The 17,842-nt window shown below is 38.4% G+C and overlaps 3 protein-coding genes across 3 annotated transcripts in view; 1 reads left to right on the forward strand and 2 right to left on the reverse strand.

Moving 5' to 3' along the window:
- The window catches only part of arhgef25b (Rho guanine nucleotide exchange factor (GEF) 25b), a 34,391-nt gene extending 32,395 nt beyond the window's left edge, over positions 1-1,996 (reverse strand). Inside the window, exon 1 of the mRNA XM_034532556.1 lies at positions 1,628-1,996. The gene's annotated coding sequence lies outside the window, so the exon portion shown is untranslated. The remainder of the gene's footprint in view (positions 1-1,627) is intronic.
- LOC117730695 (activin receptor type-1B-like) lies at positions 1,525-10,831 on the forward strand. Its single transcript, XM_034532557.1, has 9 exons — positions 1,525-1,685; positions 4,112-4,357; positions 5,286-5,552; positions 5,691-5,921; positions 6,025-6,192; positions 6,882-7,038; positions 7,166-7,290; positions 7,408-7,538; positions 8,213-10,831. Exons 1-9 carry the CDS (start codon positions 1,619-1,621, stop codon positions 8,336-8,338), a joined length of 1,518 nt encoding a protein of 505 aa, XP_034388448.1. The 5' UTR covers positions 1,525-1,618; the 3' UTR covers positions 8,339-10,831.
- Positions 10,832-11,085: 254 nt separating this feature from the next.
- prkag1 (protein kinase, AMP-activated, gamma 1 non-catalytic subunit) lies at positions 11,086-17,219 on the reverse strand. Its single transcript, XM_034533327.1, has 13 exons — positions 17,013-17,219; positions 15,959-16,010; positions 15,758-15,858; positions 15,590-15,671; positions 15,441-15,499; positions 15,210-15,255; positions 15,067-15,121; positions 14,585-14,711; positions 14,220-14,385; positions 14,077-14,114; positions 13,293-13,439; positions 12,821-12,920; positions 11,086-12,683 (listed from the first exon to the last, which is right to left on the reverse strand). Exons 1-13 carry the CDS (start codon positions 17,019-17,021, stop codon positions 12,673-12,675), a joined length of 993 nt encoding a protein of 330 aa, XP_034389218.1. The 5' UTR covers positions 17,022-17,219; the 3' UTR covers positions 11,086-12,672.
- Between the last annotated feature and the right edge of the window lie 623 nt (positions 17,220-17,842).

Raw genomic sequence — 17,842 nt, forward strand, 5'->3', positions numbered from 1 at the left:
ATTTTAGTTCTCAGGTGTATTGCCATTTTCTAATATTGCCAATAATGTATGAATATGCCATCTCCTGATGTTATTAACTCTGTGAGAAATTAAAAATAAATATAGGACAGTGAAAGTTTGAATTAAATCAATGAATTAATTAATTGGTGTTTAAAGCTGCATTAGTCAATAGTTTAATATTAACAATGGCTCAAATGACAATGTGTAATGTGAAAGGTGTCATTCTTAGGGATGACCGCACAAGGAGTTACCACCGAACTCAGATTTTAAGTCTATTTCAGATTAGCTGTTGAATATTTAACAGATAAAGAGACTTTTTTCAGGGGGTTGTGTTGTTCCACCATATCTGCTTCATGTGAAAATAGGAAACTGTTTGCTAACAATTTCACCAATAGCTTTATTCTGTGACAATCAAAGACTGTTTACAGTTTTGGTATATAGATAAATATTACACAGATGTTTAATATTGTGTATTGTAACAGGTTTACTGTATTTGTTGGTAGATTATTACATAATTTATTAGTGGGCAACATGTTTGATATTCTTATTTATAATCTATAATTCCTGAAAATTCAGTGGTCAAAAAATAACCATGATATCACTCATTGATTTGTGGTCATTTTGAAGCCTTGAGTTTGGTATTTTAGCTTTTGCTATCTTGGTTTTTTGCCATCACCATCTTGCCTTTTTCAACCAGGAGTAACACGAAAGGGTGTAGTTAAGAACAACCAAACCTTAAATAAGACATTTTTAGTAACATTTTTAGTAACTTTCATGAACTAAAAACACACTGTGAAAGTGTTTAAGTTCTACAACGAAAACACGGACAACTGCCAGAACCATGATTTAGTAAATGAACATCACACTGCAAAGAAGAAACCAGCAATTGAAACCGTAAACTCATGTTTACAATGTTTACTGAGTTAATATATCAAGTGAGAAGTAGGGTCATTTTCTCATAGACTTCTAAATAAACTGACTTATTTTTGCAATTAGAGGAGTTGCCCCCAATGGCCATTAGAAACAATGCAGGTTTAAACTTCCACATTGGCTTCACTTTTCAACACTGGAGGTTGCTGTCTGGTGACAATGCCTCGATATCAATGTTGTATTTTCAGCTTGTTCTGCTGCCCCTAAGAGGCCAACAAAAAAAATCCAAATGCTGGAGGCAGTTAAGACCAAAGACCACCATTGGATTAACTGAAGACAGCAATCCCCGGCCATATGAATATGTATGTGAAGAAATGTGACAAAAACCTATTTGCAGAAGCAACCTTTCCTCCATTCACTGGAGGCCCTCACACAAACTCTCCACCCATTCTCCCAAAGACCCTAACAACCCTGCCTGCCACATCCAGGATACCAGTATGTCCTCATGATGTTGACCTTTAACCCAAATGGATGGATGGATAGATAGATAGAAAGAAAAAAGAAAGAAAGAAGATTAAACGAATCCCCCACCACTTTGGTCCCAGCCTGTGTCTGTGCTGCAGCCTGCTGGTGGAGCACGTGAGTTAACTAATTGTTCACTGACAGCCTGGTTCGCTGTCACCATCACGCCTCGACACATCTAACGTTGGCGAACGTCTTAATGCGATGAACCGGCAATGCATTGATCATGGCTAACCTTCGGATTTCGTTGGCCGTCGTCGTTGTCCAGGTCGTCCTGTACCGAAGCGGCGAGGGTGAGAGACGTGTTGTTTGTTTTGGTCGCTAGCCGCCGCTGCTGCCGAGGAGCTAGTTAGCTGCTAGCTAGCGTTAGCTGGTATTTCACTGACACATAGACATGACACCAGGTAAGCTTCAGTTAGTTTACACCTGGGTTTAGTCTAAAAGTCAGTCATGTAAATGTCACCAAACACGACGTGTCACCGTGTCTCCGTCGAGCTAGTTGGGCTCACGTCTCAAACAGCAGTTACACGCTGTTTGCGTAGCGACAGCTCAGTGGATTAACCTACTTGGCTGCAGACCGTTAGTCCTTTTGGAGGAATGATGATTTAATATACAAAACTAAAGAGATTGTTGCGTACGTCCTTTTACCTAATATGTTGTAAGTCTCAAGACACGTGACATGTTTCTGTAGATTAATATGACATGTGGATAGTATTAGCTACTGTAAGTCAGTGTTCAAATGTTATGTTATTACAGTATATGTACTCATGATGTTCACATTACAGATATTATTTGTCTCATACATGTTTTTTGTATATAGATAAATAGTACACATATGTTTAATGTTGTGTATTGTAACAAGTTTACTGTATTTGTCGGTAGATTGTTACTTAATTTATTAGTAGGCAACATGTTTGTTATTCTTATTTATAATCTGTAATTCCTGAAAGTACAGTGGTCAACGGTTTATAGATGAAATAAGCAGATGGTAGAGAAAAAAATAGTTCATGACCTGATGCGAAAATCCTGTAAATCCAGTATAGCCATAAATAAACTAGGGCTGCAACTGACATTTATTTTCATTAGCATTTAAACTGGTTAATATCTTCTCAATGAATTGATTAGTATTCTATTATTGTCCCAAAAAAGGAAGGGAAACATTGGCATTACAATTGCTGTGTTAGACCAACAGTCTTAAAGCCCAGTGATAATCTATTTAAATGATACAAGGAGAAGCAGGTAGCTTTGCTGTTTCTGCTTGAAGACTGATTTAAAGCACCACCACCAATAGGACTAAGTGTTGTTGAAAAATTTGGAAACTGTTCTTTCTCTTTCTTCTGTCATTGCAACCTGTGAAATAGTGCAAGGTACACATCTTAACTGCACAACACCTTCCTTTGACGGCCAACACAGTGCACTATAGATATGTTATTTATGTTCCTCTTATTGTCTTTAGAAGTATGACACATAAAGTTGTTGCTCAGGGTAGAAAGATCTCATCTTATTCAGAGGTGGGAAACAGAAAAAGATGACCCAATGCTAATGCAGCTGAATTTCAGTGGTGATACAAACTGCTGTGTATTTAACACAAGTTTATTTTGGGATTCATTTTAACCTCTGAAATACTTTTTTGTGTTATAGATAAACATACTCCTTTTGACAATTGACTTTTTATTACAATTAAACTGCAGTGATCAGTATCTTGCCTCTATTTCTTATCTGAGGTGTTTTTAAAGCCAAATGTGTATTACAGTTGTGTGACATTTATAGCCGTGGAAAGTCTGAACTGTCAGTCTCATTTCATACTCAGTCAGCATTTATCTTCCTTATTTCATCTCTGCTTGTTTCATTTCTCGCATTTGACCATAAGCATCTACCATGTAGGTGTTGGCATTGTCTGAGTCAGCACCACAAACTAACACAATTACATTTCCCTTGTTTGACGTAGATGAGACTGAAGTTCAGCTTCATGTATGTGGGTTTTCTAACAACAAGAACATAGGTTAGTTGGCTGTCATTTCTACTGGGAATCCACTTGAGGCTTTTCCAGAATTGCTGGAATGTGACATCATGTCTGTGTCTTAATGCTATTATTTAATTTCACAGAGGAAGTCTCAGTCTCTTTTTTTCTTTTTCTTACAGTCTAAGCAGGTCATTTGATCTCTACTCCTACTAGCCCTTACACAAACTCTCCACCCATCCTCCCAAAGCCCCTGCCAGCCTAACACACCCCACCTCCAACACTTCCTCTACTTCCTGACCTCACCAGCAGCATGGTGACTCTCTGTCCTTACCTCTCTAGTTCATCTTTGCAAACACATCAGTCATCGGAACATTTTCCTTGAGTGCTTGAAATATTCAAGAGACTATTGAGAGAGATTTTGCTCTCTAACCTTGTGCGCTAGCTGCCTCAAGTGGGTCTCCCATAAACCTAATTATATGACCAATCATCCTTAGCGATCACAAAGTAAGATGCCACACGCTAAATATATAAGAAGCGGAGTTCATCAGTGACAAAGTATTGCTAATTATTGTCGTTTATGTTTTTGGGCAATGTTTTGTTTTTTCATACATCCATAGATTATATTGTTATGCTTACTGTCACTTATTGGCCTCTACTGCATATCGTGTGTACTCTAAGTTCCTGCACAGTTCCTCATATATTTGACTGTTTTTCAAAGTGCAGTATTTTTAATCATGCAAACTATTACGTTTTCAGCTCTGCGGTGTAACTGCACCACCGCCCAGTGTGAGAGGAATGGTTTCCAGTGTGAGACCGATGGAGCCTGCATGGCCTCCACCTCCTTTATTGATGGCCTAGAGCAGCACATCCGTATCTGCATCACACGGGACAAACTTGTGCCCCCTGGACAGCCATTCTACTGCCTCAGTGCAGAGGGCTTGCTCAACATCCACTGCTGCTACACTGACTACTGCAACAGCATTGACCTCAAAGTACCCTCAGGTGAGTACTGCCAGGTAGCACACAGCATACATACATTTACATTTAGATCACGAAGTGTCTGACCTTCAAGGTTTTTTTTTTTTTTTAATGACACCAGAACACAAATGTAAATCTATCATACGACTTGGAGCAAATGCATAATACCAAAAAGTGTATTTACCTGGAGTACCACACATCTAACATACATTGAGTGCACAAACCCCAGGCATGAACATGTATCTTTCCTACACAGTTTTGTGACTCATGCTTCGTGAGAAGTGTCCCATGGGGTTTTGTACAGTGTCCAACAATATTTTTTAGAGAGTTCCTGTAGAGTGTCAATGTGAAACTATTGTGACAGTATTCATCGCCAGCATGCACATAAAACACAAGTTCATATGATTTTAAAATATATGAAGCAATTCAAAAGACTTGTATCAACAAGGAGATTCTCATCAGAACTGTGCTGCAATGTATGACTAATGGGTGTAAAAGACTTCCCGATAGTATGCATGTTACGTTATGTTGGAATGATTATAGTGCCAGAAGGTTGTGCCAGAACTTCAAGGATCCTGAAAGTCATTAATTTTTATGAATCAAGGGTGGAGTTGAGGAGAAACTCGAGCTTGACAAAGAATGGCCATTAGAGAGAATAAGCAGGAACTATTAGTGGGAGGTTAATGTAATTGCAACACTTCTTGCACACATTTTTTTAGAGTAAAAGCCTTTCAGTGTAGACAATTGAGCATTTCTTTCCTAAATAACTGGTAAGAATCAATAGAAGTTGCAAGAGTCAAATGTATACTCCGTTTTCTAATTGTCTGCTTAGTCAAAAGCTTTATACTGTTATTTTGTACACTAAGCAGTTCATATCAGGGAGCAGCGTCTTTCTTATGTGTGTTCTGAATGCCAGATGTTTAATTAAAATGTTCCACTGTTATCTTTTCAGTCAGGTCTCAATCAGGTCTCGGTGGAGGATACGGCCCAGGTGGGACATGGGGGCTGGTGGAACTAGTTGCTGTGATTGCAGGGCCGCTGTTTCTGTTTTGTCTGCTGCTGCTGATGGGTACATTCCTGTATCAGTACCACCAGAGGGCCTACTGCCACAGGCAAAGGTTAGAGGTGGACGACCCCTCCTGTGACCACCTCTACATGACCAAAGACAGGACCCTGCAGGACCTCATATACGATCTGTCCACGTCTGGTTCAGGCTCCGGTCAGTGCACAACGTGTTAATGTAGCTGCAGGCCAGCACTCATGTTGCTGTTTACACTGGTTTACACTTTTCTTTTCTTTTTTAGATCAAATTATTATCAGAAAAGCGCTCATCACTGTTCTCATCCTTTCTGAGCAGGTCTGCCTTTGTTTGTCCAGCGGACCGTGGCCAGAACAATTGTCCTTCAAGAGATCATTGGCAAAGGGCGTTTTGGGGAGGTGTGGCGAGGCCGTTGGAGGGGTGGTGATGTGGCGGTGAAGATCTTTTCATCCCGAGAGGAGCGCTCCTGGTTCCGTGAGGCTGAAATCTATCAGACCATCATGCTCCGCCATGAAAACATCCTGGGCTTCATAGCTGCTGACAACAAAGGTGCAAAACAGTGACAGCACATTTGTTTGTTGTGAAATAATTAATCATTCTCGTTTAAACGTATCATTTCTTGTTTATTTCATTATTTCTGTCTGCTGACCAGACAATGGCACGTGGACCCAGCTGTGGTTGGTGTCGGACTACCATGAACATGGCTCCCTGTTTGACTACCTGAATCGTTACTCTGTCACTACTGAAGGAATGATCAAACTGGCACTGTCAGCTGCCAGCGGTCTGGCACATCTGCACATGGAAATTCTAGGAACACAAGGTGACCGCAACAAGTTTAACCGCTTATAGTGCTCGTTCACCTCTGAAACCCGATCCTCTCCACAAGGCCTCATGTTAACAACAGACCTTTTAATTGGTAAAACCATATGATATGTCACAGTAACAGTGTAACATTTGATTGATTACATGTTACCCCCCAACAATATACTATATAAACTATAGTACTATACATAAGTTGCTGTTCTTTATGAATAGAAAACAAAACAGAGACTGAAATAGATAGAAATGGATATATAAACTATGTTCTTCAAGACATTGTTTGTTTTTGGGGGTTATTGAAGGGCTGTCTAAATACTTATTGCAAGATGGCAGCTTATGCAATGGGAAACAAAATAACTAAATGTAACCCTGTTAAAAAATAGAGGACAAGGAACATTTCAAGTCAATAATGTTATGTACTTTATATCTTTCGAATGGCCAAGGAAAATAGTAAGTCATCTGATTGTATATCTATAATATACAGTTCATCACTGAATCCTCTGTTTAACTATCCGTCATGGATATTTTGTTGCAAAATAGGATGATTGATTTCCATTTTATTAACCAAACGGATGCCCAACAAAAGAAAAATTGCACAAGTTGTTATAGTTTCTATTTTTTAATAAAAGAGAGTTGATATTGACATGTTAAAAAAATGAGTGTCTGACATGTACATTTATACGTTGGTAGGAAAGCCGGGCATTGCACACAGAGACCTGAAGTCCAAGAACATCCTTGTGAAGAAGAATTGCACCTGTGCCATCGCTGACCTGGGTTTGGCCGTCCGTCACGACTCTGCCACAGACACCATTGACATTGCGCCCAATCAGAGGGTGGGCACCAAGAGGTCAGTGTCAATATGCACACCTGCAGCAGCTGTCTGTCCTTTCTCACAGATATCCTTGACACCTTTCCCAGAAGATCCTGTATCTCTGAACATGATTACAAACAGGGATTGTTTTTACATCTCTCAGGTACATGGCTCCAGAGGTTCTGGATGAGACTATCAATATGAGACACTTTGACTCATTCAAATGTGCTGATATCTATGCTTTGGGGCTGGTCTACTGGGAGATAACTCGCCGCTGTAATAGTGGAGGTCAGACTCTTTTGTTTTTACTCTGGATACTCAACCTGTGTTGTTTGATGTTTTTATTGATGCTAACAACTGAGCTCACAGCACTGATCTGACCCTAACATTGTTCTGTGTTATCAGGTATCCATGAAGAGTACCAGCTGCCCTACTATGACCTGGTACCTTCTGATCCTTCCATAGAGGAGATGAGAAAGTTGGTGTGTGACCAAAAGCTACGACCCAACATCCCTAATTGGTGGCAGAGCTATGAGGTATAACTAATGTTACCAGATTCAGTGGAGCTTAAGTAAGACGATAAGAAATTGGTGCACAGACATGCCATTTCTCCATCACATAGTTGTCCATCAGAGAGCGTTGACTAGTTTATTCGTCCAACTATCCAGTTCATGTCTTGGTCATAATTCTTTAAGCAAATAATGTAAGGGATCCAAATATAAAATCGTTATGTTTTTAGTTTTTTCAATATGTAAAAAAGTATTCATTGGGGTATTTTTTTATTATTTTTTTTAAAGTTCACAAATATTGATAATCGGCTTCAAAAATTCAGATATTAGTTGGGCGATATTTACAGCCTGTTAGATTGTTTATGTTTCCTGCCCAATCTGATTTACCAGATCTCAGCAGTGACTTAAGTGAGTTACTGCTGGAAATGACCGCAAAAACTACAAAAATCAAACCAATGATGTAATAAACAGAGTTATCTTTTAAATCGTTCAAAAATGTTATGCAACACAAATATGTACATTTTTATTTTCAAGCCAAATGAGATGATTAACACGAGCAACACTATACTTACAGGAACAGGGTCTTTCAATCAAGCTTCGAACACTACTTGACTTCTTGAACTACATTTGTATCTTCATGATCATTTAGATTGTATTGTAGGCTCTTAATCCTTATTTGCTTTTCCATTCTGCTTTTCCAGGCTTTGCGGGTTATGGGCAAAATCATGAGGGAGTGTTGGTATGCTAATGGTGCTGCCCGCTTGACAGCCCTGCGCATCAAGAAGAGCCTCTCCCAGCTCAGCATTGAAGAGGACATTAAAGTCTGAGCTGAGTCAGCGAGGCGCAGAGAAGGACCAGACTCCAGACTGTATGACACTGAGATGAAGGGGCCGGGCCCTCGACTAAGAACGCACAAAGTAAGAGAATGTGATGGAGATTCGCACTTTGTAAAATATTCCTCCATTGACACTCCTGCCAGTTTTGAAACCACTTGATTTCTGACAACCCCTACCTCGCTTACCCAGCCAAACTACTAAGGAACACCTTTCCTGTCTTGTCCCCAGCTACAGCTGCCCTTTTTGTTCCACTCTACACTCCGCACTAACAAGGATCCTTGGATTTCCTGTGTACTTGTATGCAATCGATGGCAGGATATGTAATTAACCATTTAACATTTTGAAAAGCGGTTGCTGATTTTTCCTCAAGGTCTCTTTGATCACAGTCGCTTGATAGTTAACAAATAGCATTTGCTGTTTTTGTCTTTGGAAGGGGTGAAGCTGGGAGGGTTAGATTGATTTACTTATATTTTATTATTCTGTCATTTAATGACTAGATCTTGTTATTAATATATGGATGTTTGTGAGGCTATTGTTCCGGTTTCTCTTTGCCACTTATAGCATTCAGGCAACTGCTTGGAAATCCTTCAAAGAGAATAATCCACCTGGTTCTGCTACAGCTGTGTTTTTTTTAGTTGTCTGCTGATTACTATGTAAGCATGTACAAAGCGACTCTCTCTCTCTCTCTCTCTCTCTCTCTCTCTCTCTCTCTCTCTCTCTCTCTCTCTCTCTCTCTCTCTCTGAAGGCCTCTGCAGGCCAATTACTTTACAACAAGGTGTTTGAAGACACCGGAGCTTTAGGGCAACTTGCCAAACAGGATTTAGCCTTTGGACCCCTTGCCTGGAGTCCTTCCCATAAGCTGTTGTAAACCTCAGGTTTCCTTATGCTTACCAATCAACCCTTACTTTGTCTGAATACACATGTAGGATTTATAAGCAAAATCAAAATGCATTTCACTAGGATGGAGGGTTAAACGTAGAGCAACAGCTGCCAAGGAGTTGATACTGTATGTTTTGTCTTTGATCTTCTTAGCTCACACCCTCTGCGTTTTGGATTGGGACACTTCTTAGAAAAAACAAGAACCGAATGTATAGAATATCTAAATGATAGTATTCCAATCTGAAAGCAGCCGCTGTCTCTTGATCAACACACAGACCTGCCATGAGCATAAACGTTGCTGATATGCACGACATTCAGATAAACATGTTGCCCTTCGCAGCAGCCAATTGTATTTACACTGTACTCTAATACGGGAACATTCTTTTTTTTTATTTTGAATCCCTTTTTAAATACACTAACTCCAGGAATCTAAATAATAGATTGTTTTTATTTTAATTTTGTATATTGTCGAAGCATGTCCAATGTTCTTTTCACCTTAGGGCACATTTTCCCTGGCCAAGTATAACTACTGGAATTATACTAGCTTTTTAAGGTAATACTTGTGACAGTTAAATTAAATTGTATGTTAATACTTAGGTAATGTTATAGATAGTTGAATCTTTTATAGCAACTTTTTGGTTGGTGGAAAGAAAAGTACCCCTGTTTTGCTGTTTGCGAACAGAGTTGTGTATCAACCTACTTTTTGACCTCTGAAGCGACATTGCTGTACGTGTCAGACACACTGCTTATGTTGACATTCTCCTTCAGCCCTCTTATTACGCCAGAACAGTATATGATTTGTAATCAATGTTTCCCCTCACAGCTCTTGTTGGTTCGCCATACAATACCTCCTCAATGTGCAAATTGTATGTGGATTGTTTCCGTCGAGCTAACGACTGTCTACATTTTTAGGTTTTCAGGAAATAGGTGGACTTTTGTCATTACCTGTATGCAAATTCAAGAGGTACTGTCTGTGTGTGTGCGTGCGTGCGTGTAGTCTTTCCCATGTTATTTATATTTGTATGCTGTGAGTCCCATGTGCGCTACTACTGACCTCACAGCACTAAAACCAAATTGTTCTCAGAATCATCTCTAGTGTTTATTTAAGATGACACCACTGAAAAATGAGACTGTTTATACAAATCATGCCAACCAGTTGCAGTACACTCCATCTGACTGGAAACTGTAAAGAGAATCTGACTTTTTCTTTGGGAGAAGAAATGTCAAAACTAAATACTACTGAAATGTCTCAACACTGTCTCACCAATGTTTAACCAATACTAGATTGTATTGTTCAAGTCTTACAGGTTGTTTGTCAGAACAAAGCGACTGGGACTTGCCATGAAAGGCTGGGGAGCTCTACTGTTTGATAGGTGGTTGAGTGTTGATCCTATTCATACAATAAAGAGGTGTTTGTTAAATTGTATTTGCCTTACAATGTATAAAATGCATAGTGTATTTAAGATGTTAATGCCTTGTTCCAATGTACCCTAATGGAAAAATAGGATATGAGTCAAAGGATTTATTGTTCTACAGGTTGCATCCATGTAAAAAAAAAATCATGTACCTTCTAATAGAGTAATAAATGCAATGGTTTTCCTATATTGTGTCTATTAATTTAACTTTTTTTTCCATCATGGCCAACCCCGAAGTTCGCCTACATGGAGGTTTCAGGTGATAACTTGTCAGTGTTCTTAAGAGATTGTTTTCACCTCAAACGGGCCCACAAAATCTGTTATGGTCTAAATGAATAGTTTAAGTTAATGTAGTGTAAATCCCTTTCCCATCAATACTAACTAACCAGTTACATCCTTATACAAAACTGGATATGTGATGTAAGCACTCAACAATAATGCTATTTCAAAACAAACTCAAGAAACTTTATTGCTCATCCTTTCAAATCAATACAGATTACTACAAAAACTGTGCATTTACATACAGATGTACACCTTCCATATTAAATATACCAAAACATGAAGTTTAACATACCCATCCTCTAAGAAAATTATGAAGAAATGCTGGTATTGAGTGATTTTTATTGAGTCCCCCTAAACACAATGAACAGAAAACTTTTAGATAAATGCATTTGATGCTCATCACTTACTGTAACTGACAACATAACACCAAAAAGGTAGAACTCGGAAAACAAGCAATGCCACAAATTGTTAAATTGGGTATTAGTTTTCAAATTGACCACTTTTCAAAAAACGGATGAGACTTTGCAGCATTAAACATTAAGCAAGACCCTTTGATGGCAAAACCCCAAATGCGAGCAACACAATCAGGGGGAAAAAAAGTTAAATGTACAATACATTAAACATGTTATACTTAACAGACAAAATGGAAAAACATAAAATCCATAAATATCCAGCACTTAGCATTTAGACAGCACAACAGTCAACTAACAGCAGATTGATTGATGCTGTTCTGCACTTCACAAATTAGGTTTTCACAGGAGCCTAAAGTGCTCTTACAGGCTTGATACTTTTTTAGATTAAAACCTGAGCCCTTGAATTCTTTGCATACTGGTAACTATTAAGTTGATTTGATTGTTGACAAATTTACACAAATTCCTATTTTTTTGTAGTGGCTTACATTTTATTCAGCTTTTCTTTTTAAAGCAATAGGTCCTGAAGCATGTAGTGAGACCATGATCAGGCATTTATATTTGAGATCTAAACTGACCAGTACAGACTGCTTCTTGAATGCATGTATACACATATCACACACACTTCTGTAATCAAACCATCAATATCTTCTTTGCAAATTGGTAGGTAAGAACAGAAATGAAATTATTAAGAAATCAATCCCCCTTCTCCATTAAAATAATCAAACTAGCTGGATAAAAAGTTCAGCCAGAACACATCATACTATTTTACAAAGATTGAGTCTCACGCAAATGTCAGAACAAGTCGCACTAATTGTTGATCAGACAAAGTTACGCAGTGTTTAACATTACTCTTACATAGGCTTTGTGTGCATCTAGATTTCAGCCAACAAAAGGCAACACAAGTGAATCAGTTTTCATTTATCTGCTAACTGATTACAATTTACACTATGGGCAAACCATTTGTGATCAAGCCATAATCAATGGTCCTCCTCTACTGTACGTAAATCAAGCACAGAAGTGGGAATGATGCCTGGTCATCCTGAGAGGCTGCAGCTCCTCTTCAGAAGGTTCTTGGTAGCTTGAAACTTGGCTCACTTTGTAAGAGCTTCTGTATGCCTGTGCTACTACAATTGTATATTGCTGCGTTGCTAAAGCTTCACATTTCTGCAGGGAGGGAAAAGTCTTCATGTGTGAATATAGGAAGTCTGATTACATGAGATAGGTGAGGATACTTCAATGTACAGTCAAAATGACCCTCTTACATGCCTGTTCTTTCTCCCTTTGCTCTGCCCTCCTCTTTAAACTGTGAAGCCTTTCCTTATCAGGGTTACTTCCTCAAGCTGTGCCTATGGACAGAAAAATAAAATCACTTAGTTTAACATTAACATATTTTGCTTTTAATACTTTCTGTATTTATAATAAGCTGTTCTAATAAAAATGGATATGCGTCGAAAACTTACAACCATTACACGATTGTTCTTACCCTCATCTCCGTCAGTCAACACTAGTGCCTGTAGAATATCTGAAAGGGAGACAATTCCCTTCACCACTTCCTGCTCGTCCACCACCACCAGCCTGTGCACCTGAAGGAAACACAAGGACCATTTAAGTTACTTTTACCCCTATAAAATGTTGTGTTTTTTCTATGGCAAGAAGACCGCATACAGTAACGGACACACAAACACAGATAAGAAGAGACAAAGTGTCTGGAAGTCTTTTACTTTTTGTTTATACTGAATGTAAAATTGGAGAAATGTTAGTTGTATGCTTGGCTCATTTCAGGTTTGATGTGTCCCTCTATTTAGGACTTTGATATAAAAAGCAAAGAATAAAATGTGGAGAAACATTTCAAAACATTGTTTATCAAAAGGCTATAGTTTATTTCATAACTGGACAGTGATGGGTAAACCACGAGAATCGCTTATTGGTGACACATAATGACATCGCGCCCTCACCTCGGCATCCACCAGTCGGTTGATGATGGCCTCCAGAGTCTCGTGCCTGTGGCAGGTCAGCACTCCTTCAAAGTACTGCGAGCGGTGCTGCAGCGCTTTGGTCACCGTCAAATCCAGGTTGTTGTACGTCTTCTCTGCTGCCAGGTTCTGTATGAACATAGGCCTTACGGTTACAAATGTTTCTTTAACTTAAATGGCATGACAATTAGTTTAAAAGAAAGTTAAGGTATAAATGAATCTCTCAAGTAAAGCTAAGTGATATGAATAAATCCTTAACCCCAATAGATGTAATTTGATATCCCAATATTGATATTCATGGTGACCTAGTAGATCAATTAAGCAAAACAAAAGCTATGTAGATAAAACAAATAACATCAAATCTGTTTGTGGCTCATCCAGTGAAAGAATACTGTACATTTTAATTGCCATTTAGCATGCGTTTTGCTCGTTGATTTATAACACTACCCACAATTACCTTGCTAGAATCTGTATTGCATAACTACTCTGCAACCATTATTTGATTAATTAAAAAGAAAATCAACTGAAAATCAACTACTCAGTATTTTGATAATAGATTAATCATATTCAAGTCAAACATATTTGCTGTTTAAAACTTATCAAATGGGATTATTGGATTTCTTTGTCACATCCGATGTGGAACTGTATATGTGTGGCTAAATAAAGCAAGCAATTTGAATGCATTATCCTGGGCTCTGGGAAACTATAGCAGGCACCTTTTACTATGTGCTAATAATACCATAAAAAGATGAAAAACATAACTTACTATGACATCAAATTTTGAGTATATATCCACCACTCGACCTGCAAGAGAGGCAGCATATCAGTACACAAAACAAACTAAATTCAAGACGTCTCTGATCAGTAATGACAAATACACAAGGATGTCATTTCAACCAGCCCACATACCTTTGTCATCAACAACGGGGAGTGCCGACACTCGCTGCTCAACAAAAATACCCAGGGCTGTGTACAGCGGTGTATCTGTGCGGACCACTGCTATGTTGTGGAAAGTTCCGATGTTCAGGTCCTCGATGGTTTGTTTCAAGAACGAGGGTTTTGGCATCTCTGATATCTGAAAACAACAACGAGAGATTGTGGAAACACTTTATTAAAACTGTAGGGGAATAGATGTCTTTGTAAAAAATAGTTTTGTAATTTCCCATTTTCCTTAACTGTCTTTACTCTGTACTAGACATCTGCTGATTTATTATCAGACTCAAACACAGAAAATAATTCAATGTATTGAATATTGAAGTAGCAATGGGACTTACAAAAAGCTTCAGGAACTTGAGAATCCTCTTGTGTGTGAGAATATAGAGTGTGTTCCCGGTCAGGGGGTCGATTACAGGCAGTCTGTGGATCTTATTCTTCAGCAGAGAAGATACTGCATCATACAAACTGTGACAGAGAATTTTAGAAAGGACCAAGTTAATCACGTTATTTTAGACACCGCATGTTGTGAGGCAAGATAGCTGAATAAAAAAAAAGGAAAAGGAAAAATAGCTGAGACATAGTTAGCCATGTTAGCTTGTAGACTGTTGGTATCTTGGCAAGAAATGTAAGTCGAGGGAAGCATTTGTACGATAAATATTATGGAGAGAAACAAAACTTAAAATCTTCTAGCAACTTTATTTAGACAACAAAAGATTTGGCTCTGAAGTTTGACACCAACAAGAACATGCAGATGTCTGGAATTACTACAGTCAAACAAAGCATTAATCCAAAACATTAAAAAAAATTAAAAAAAACTCACCTAGCATTGGGAGATATGCTAACCAAGGGCTTAAAAGAGTCTTGAAGGTACAACTCTATTATAAACAAAGACAAACGATGTTAAGACCTTTCACGATTACAAGTCAATGAACAGAAGTACATTACATAATACAACTTTTTCACCTCTCCATGTTTCAATTTTATGTTCTTCCAATTCGTATATCTGAACCTGAAATTTCACAAAGAGAAAAGGTGTTGACATATTTAAGAAGCTTTTGATACAATCAGAACAGATGCAAGGGTACACTCAGCAAGATCTTAAGTTAAAATCCTTAACTATAACATAAAAAATACTGTAGTTCAACTTAAAAAGTTAAAAGGTTTCACATAACCATTTGGTCACCACAATCTTACCAATGGAGATTTGTAGTAGCGATGTAGAATGTTAATAAAGTCTGTGATGGTCAGCATACCTGCGGAAATGCACAAGGAGAATGAAGTCAGTCCTTTGTGTATTTTGCCTTACACAGAGTGAAAGTGTGACAAATGAAAATTGCTCGTACCAACAAAACACTGCTTTTTGCTGTCCCACAGAGGCGCTGCTCTTACCCCATTAGAGACTAGAGCAAAAAATGCCTTCTTGACCTGTAGAATGAATGACAACATTTCAGTCTAATCGATATATATATATATATATATATATATATATTTGTTTTAAGCTTTTGTTTTACCTGAAGTGATGTGTCGAAAACAACCAGTTTGGAGCTGGTAGGTACAAGGTCATAACATCGGTGGGACTTCATAAACCTGGTGTACACATTGTGCTCTGCGTCTAAAGATTTAAGAGATGATTTATTGAATTGTTCACAGTTTTTAAATATATTTTATTTTATTTCTATTATAATATTTCTGAGATTTATATAAGTTCTTACCCTCTATGACTGGGTCCTTTTTGCCCTCAAAATCATCAACAGTCACTGGAATCTTGAAATGTAATAAAGGTAATTAAAATTCAGATGTGAAAAAAAAAAAAAATCCTCTTCCAAACCCCAGCATAACATAAACCACAGTATTGATTCTAGCGAGGCAATAGGCAAATAGTTTGAAATATCTATGATCAGCGGTTAGGTACAACCCTTGACATTGTTACGTTAATGTGCAACGTTGTTGCAAGGTTAAGAGAATGTATGGTTTAGTGAAAGTTAATGATAACCAAGTGACTAGTGTCGGTTTGTGTAGCTGTGTAAGCTAAAGCAGAGTTCACCGTGATGTATCGAGTTGTTTGCACTGTGTTTTTAAGGTCCCACTAACAACTGATCCACTGCATTACAGGATATCCGACACACAAATCACGCATCGTCTTACTAATCATGACTTCAATTGTGTAATGCAGCCAACTAGTTAACGCCATACACGTATACTGCAGTCAACAACGTAAACAACAATAAATAAATAACTTAGCACAACTGTTTTACTTGCGTGAGCATTGTCAAATATGTAATTAGATGTAAAGCTGTAACGCTAGCTATTATAAAAGAAGATTTGGAGTCCTACCAACTATAATGTAACGATCATTTAATTAGCTTGGTTGGCAAACCGACAGAGGGTGTCGTAGCTGTTGAAGTTGTGTTTAAACAAATCATAATAACTTTAGCGAGGCATTAGCATGACGCTAGCTAGCGTCAGTCTGTTGACATTAACGAGTCAGTTTGACCTGAAGTTACCGGTGAGGCTTTGACGTTATATGACATACTGTCTCGTCGAATGATTGCACACCGATACCGGGACTGAAACAATAGTTACACTACTTGGTACTAAGAAGCGAGCTTCAGAACTAACTACTCAGCCCATAAGTAGCCAGCTAGTTAGTTAGCTGCTATCTTTAGCATGCTTCGGTAAAGTCCTCTTAGTTAACTTAAGGTGGAGAGAGTTTGTTAAAAAGCTAACGATCTGTACATACTTAAGTTAGCTAACTAGATAACTTACACACTCCATAGTTCATTCGCTGTGTTGCCTTCCTGTAGCCGGGTCCCTTTACAGTTGGCAGGTGGGCTCTTGCCAAACCACACAGGTCTTCAGCTGCTGCTCTTCCTTGCAATGAGCAACTTGAATGGATAATAAGTTGTTCTTCTTCTTCTTCGTTGGGTTTTAACGGCAGCTTGCATCCTTACCGTTGCTCTACAGCCCCCTTCTGGAGTCAATTAACTCCTACAGTGTCCGGAATATTATATTTTCCTCACCAGTTATTCAGGATACTATGGAATAAAATAAATTAACTGTGATAATAAAAATGTCCCATGGTAAGTCATAATTAAGAGATTGGCTTTTTCTTCTTCTTCCTTACATCATTATTATTCAATTCAATTCAATTCAGTTTATTTTATATAGCCCAATATCACAAATTACAAATTTGCATCAGAGGGCTTTACAATCCGTACACATACGACATCCCTGTCCCAGGAGCTCACATCGGATCAGGACAAACTCCCAAATAATAGAACTTTCACGGGGAGAAAGGGGAAAAAACCTTAAGGAGCGCAACAGAGGAGGATCCCTCTCCCCGGATGGACATGACATATATTGCGCCTGACAGATCTCTTCATCCCCTCGCCGGTCTAACCAATGCAAACGATATGCAAAAGGTAACTATAATGCTGCAGTCACACCAAAAGAGTTGCGAATTTTCTCGCAATGCTCGCGTGAGTTTACTCGCTTGTGTGAACGTATAGCATTAGCTTCACAGCTTCACATTTTTCAGCTGTATCACCAGAAGACAGTTTAGGGACTTTTACATGCTCCGTACTGCAGGAGGAATT

The sequence above is a fragment of the Cyclopterus lumpus genome, chromosome 5, assembly GCF_009769545.1.
Source record: "Cyclopterus lumpus isolate fCycLum1 chromosome 5, fCycLum1.pri, whole genome shotgun sequence".
NCBI lineage: Eukaryota > Metazoa > Chordata > Actinopteri > Perciformes > Cyclopteridae > Cyclopterus > Cyclopterus lumpus.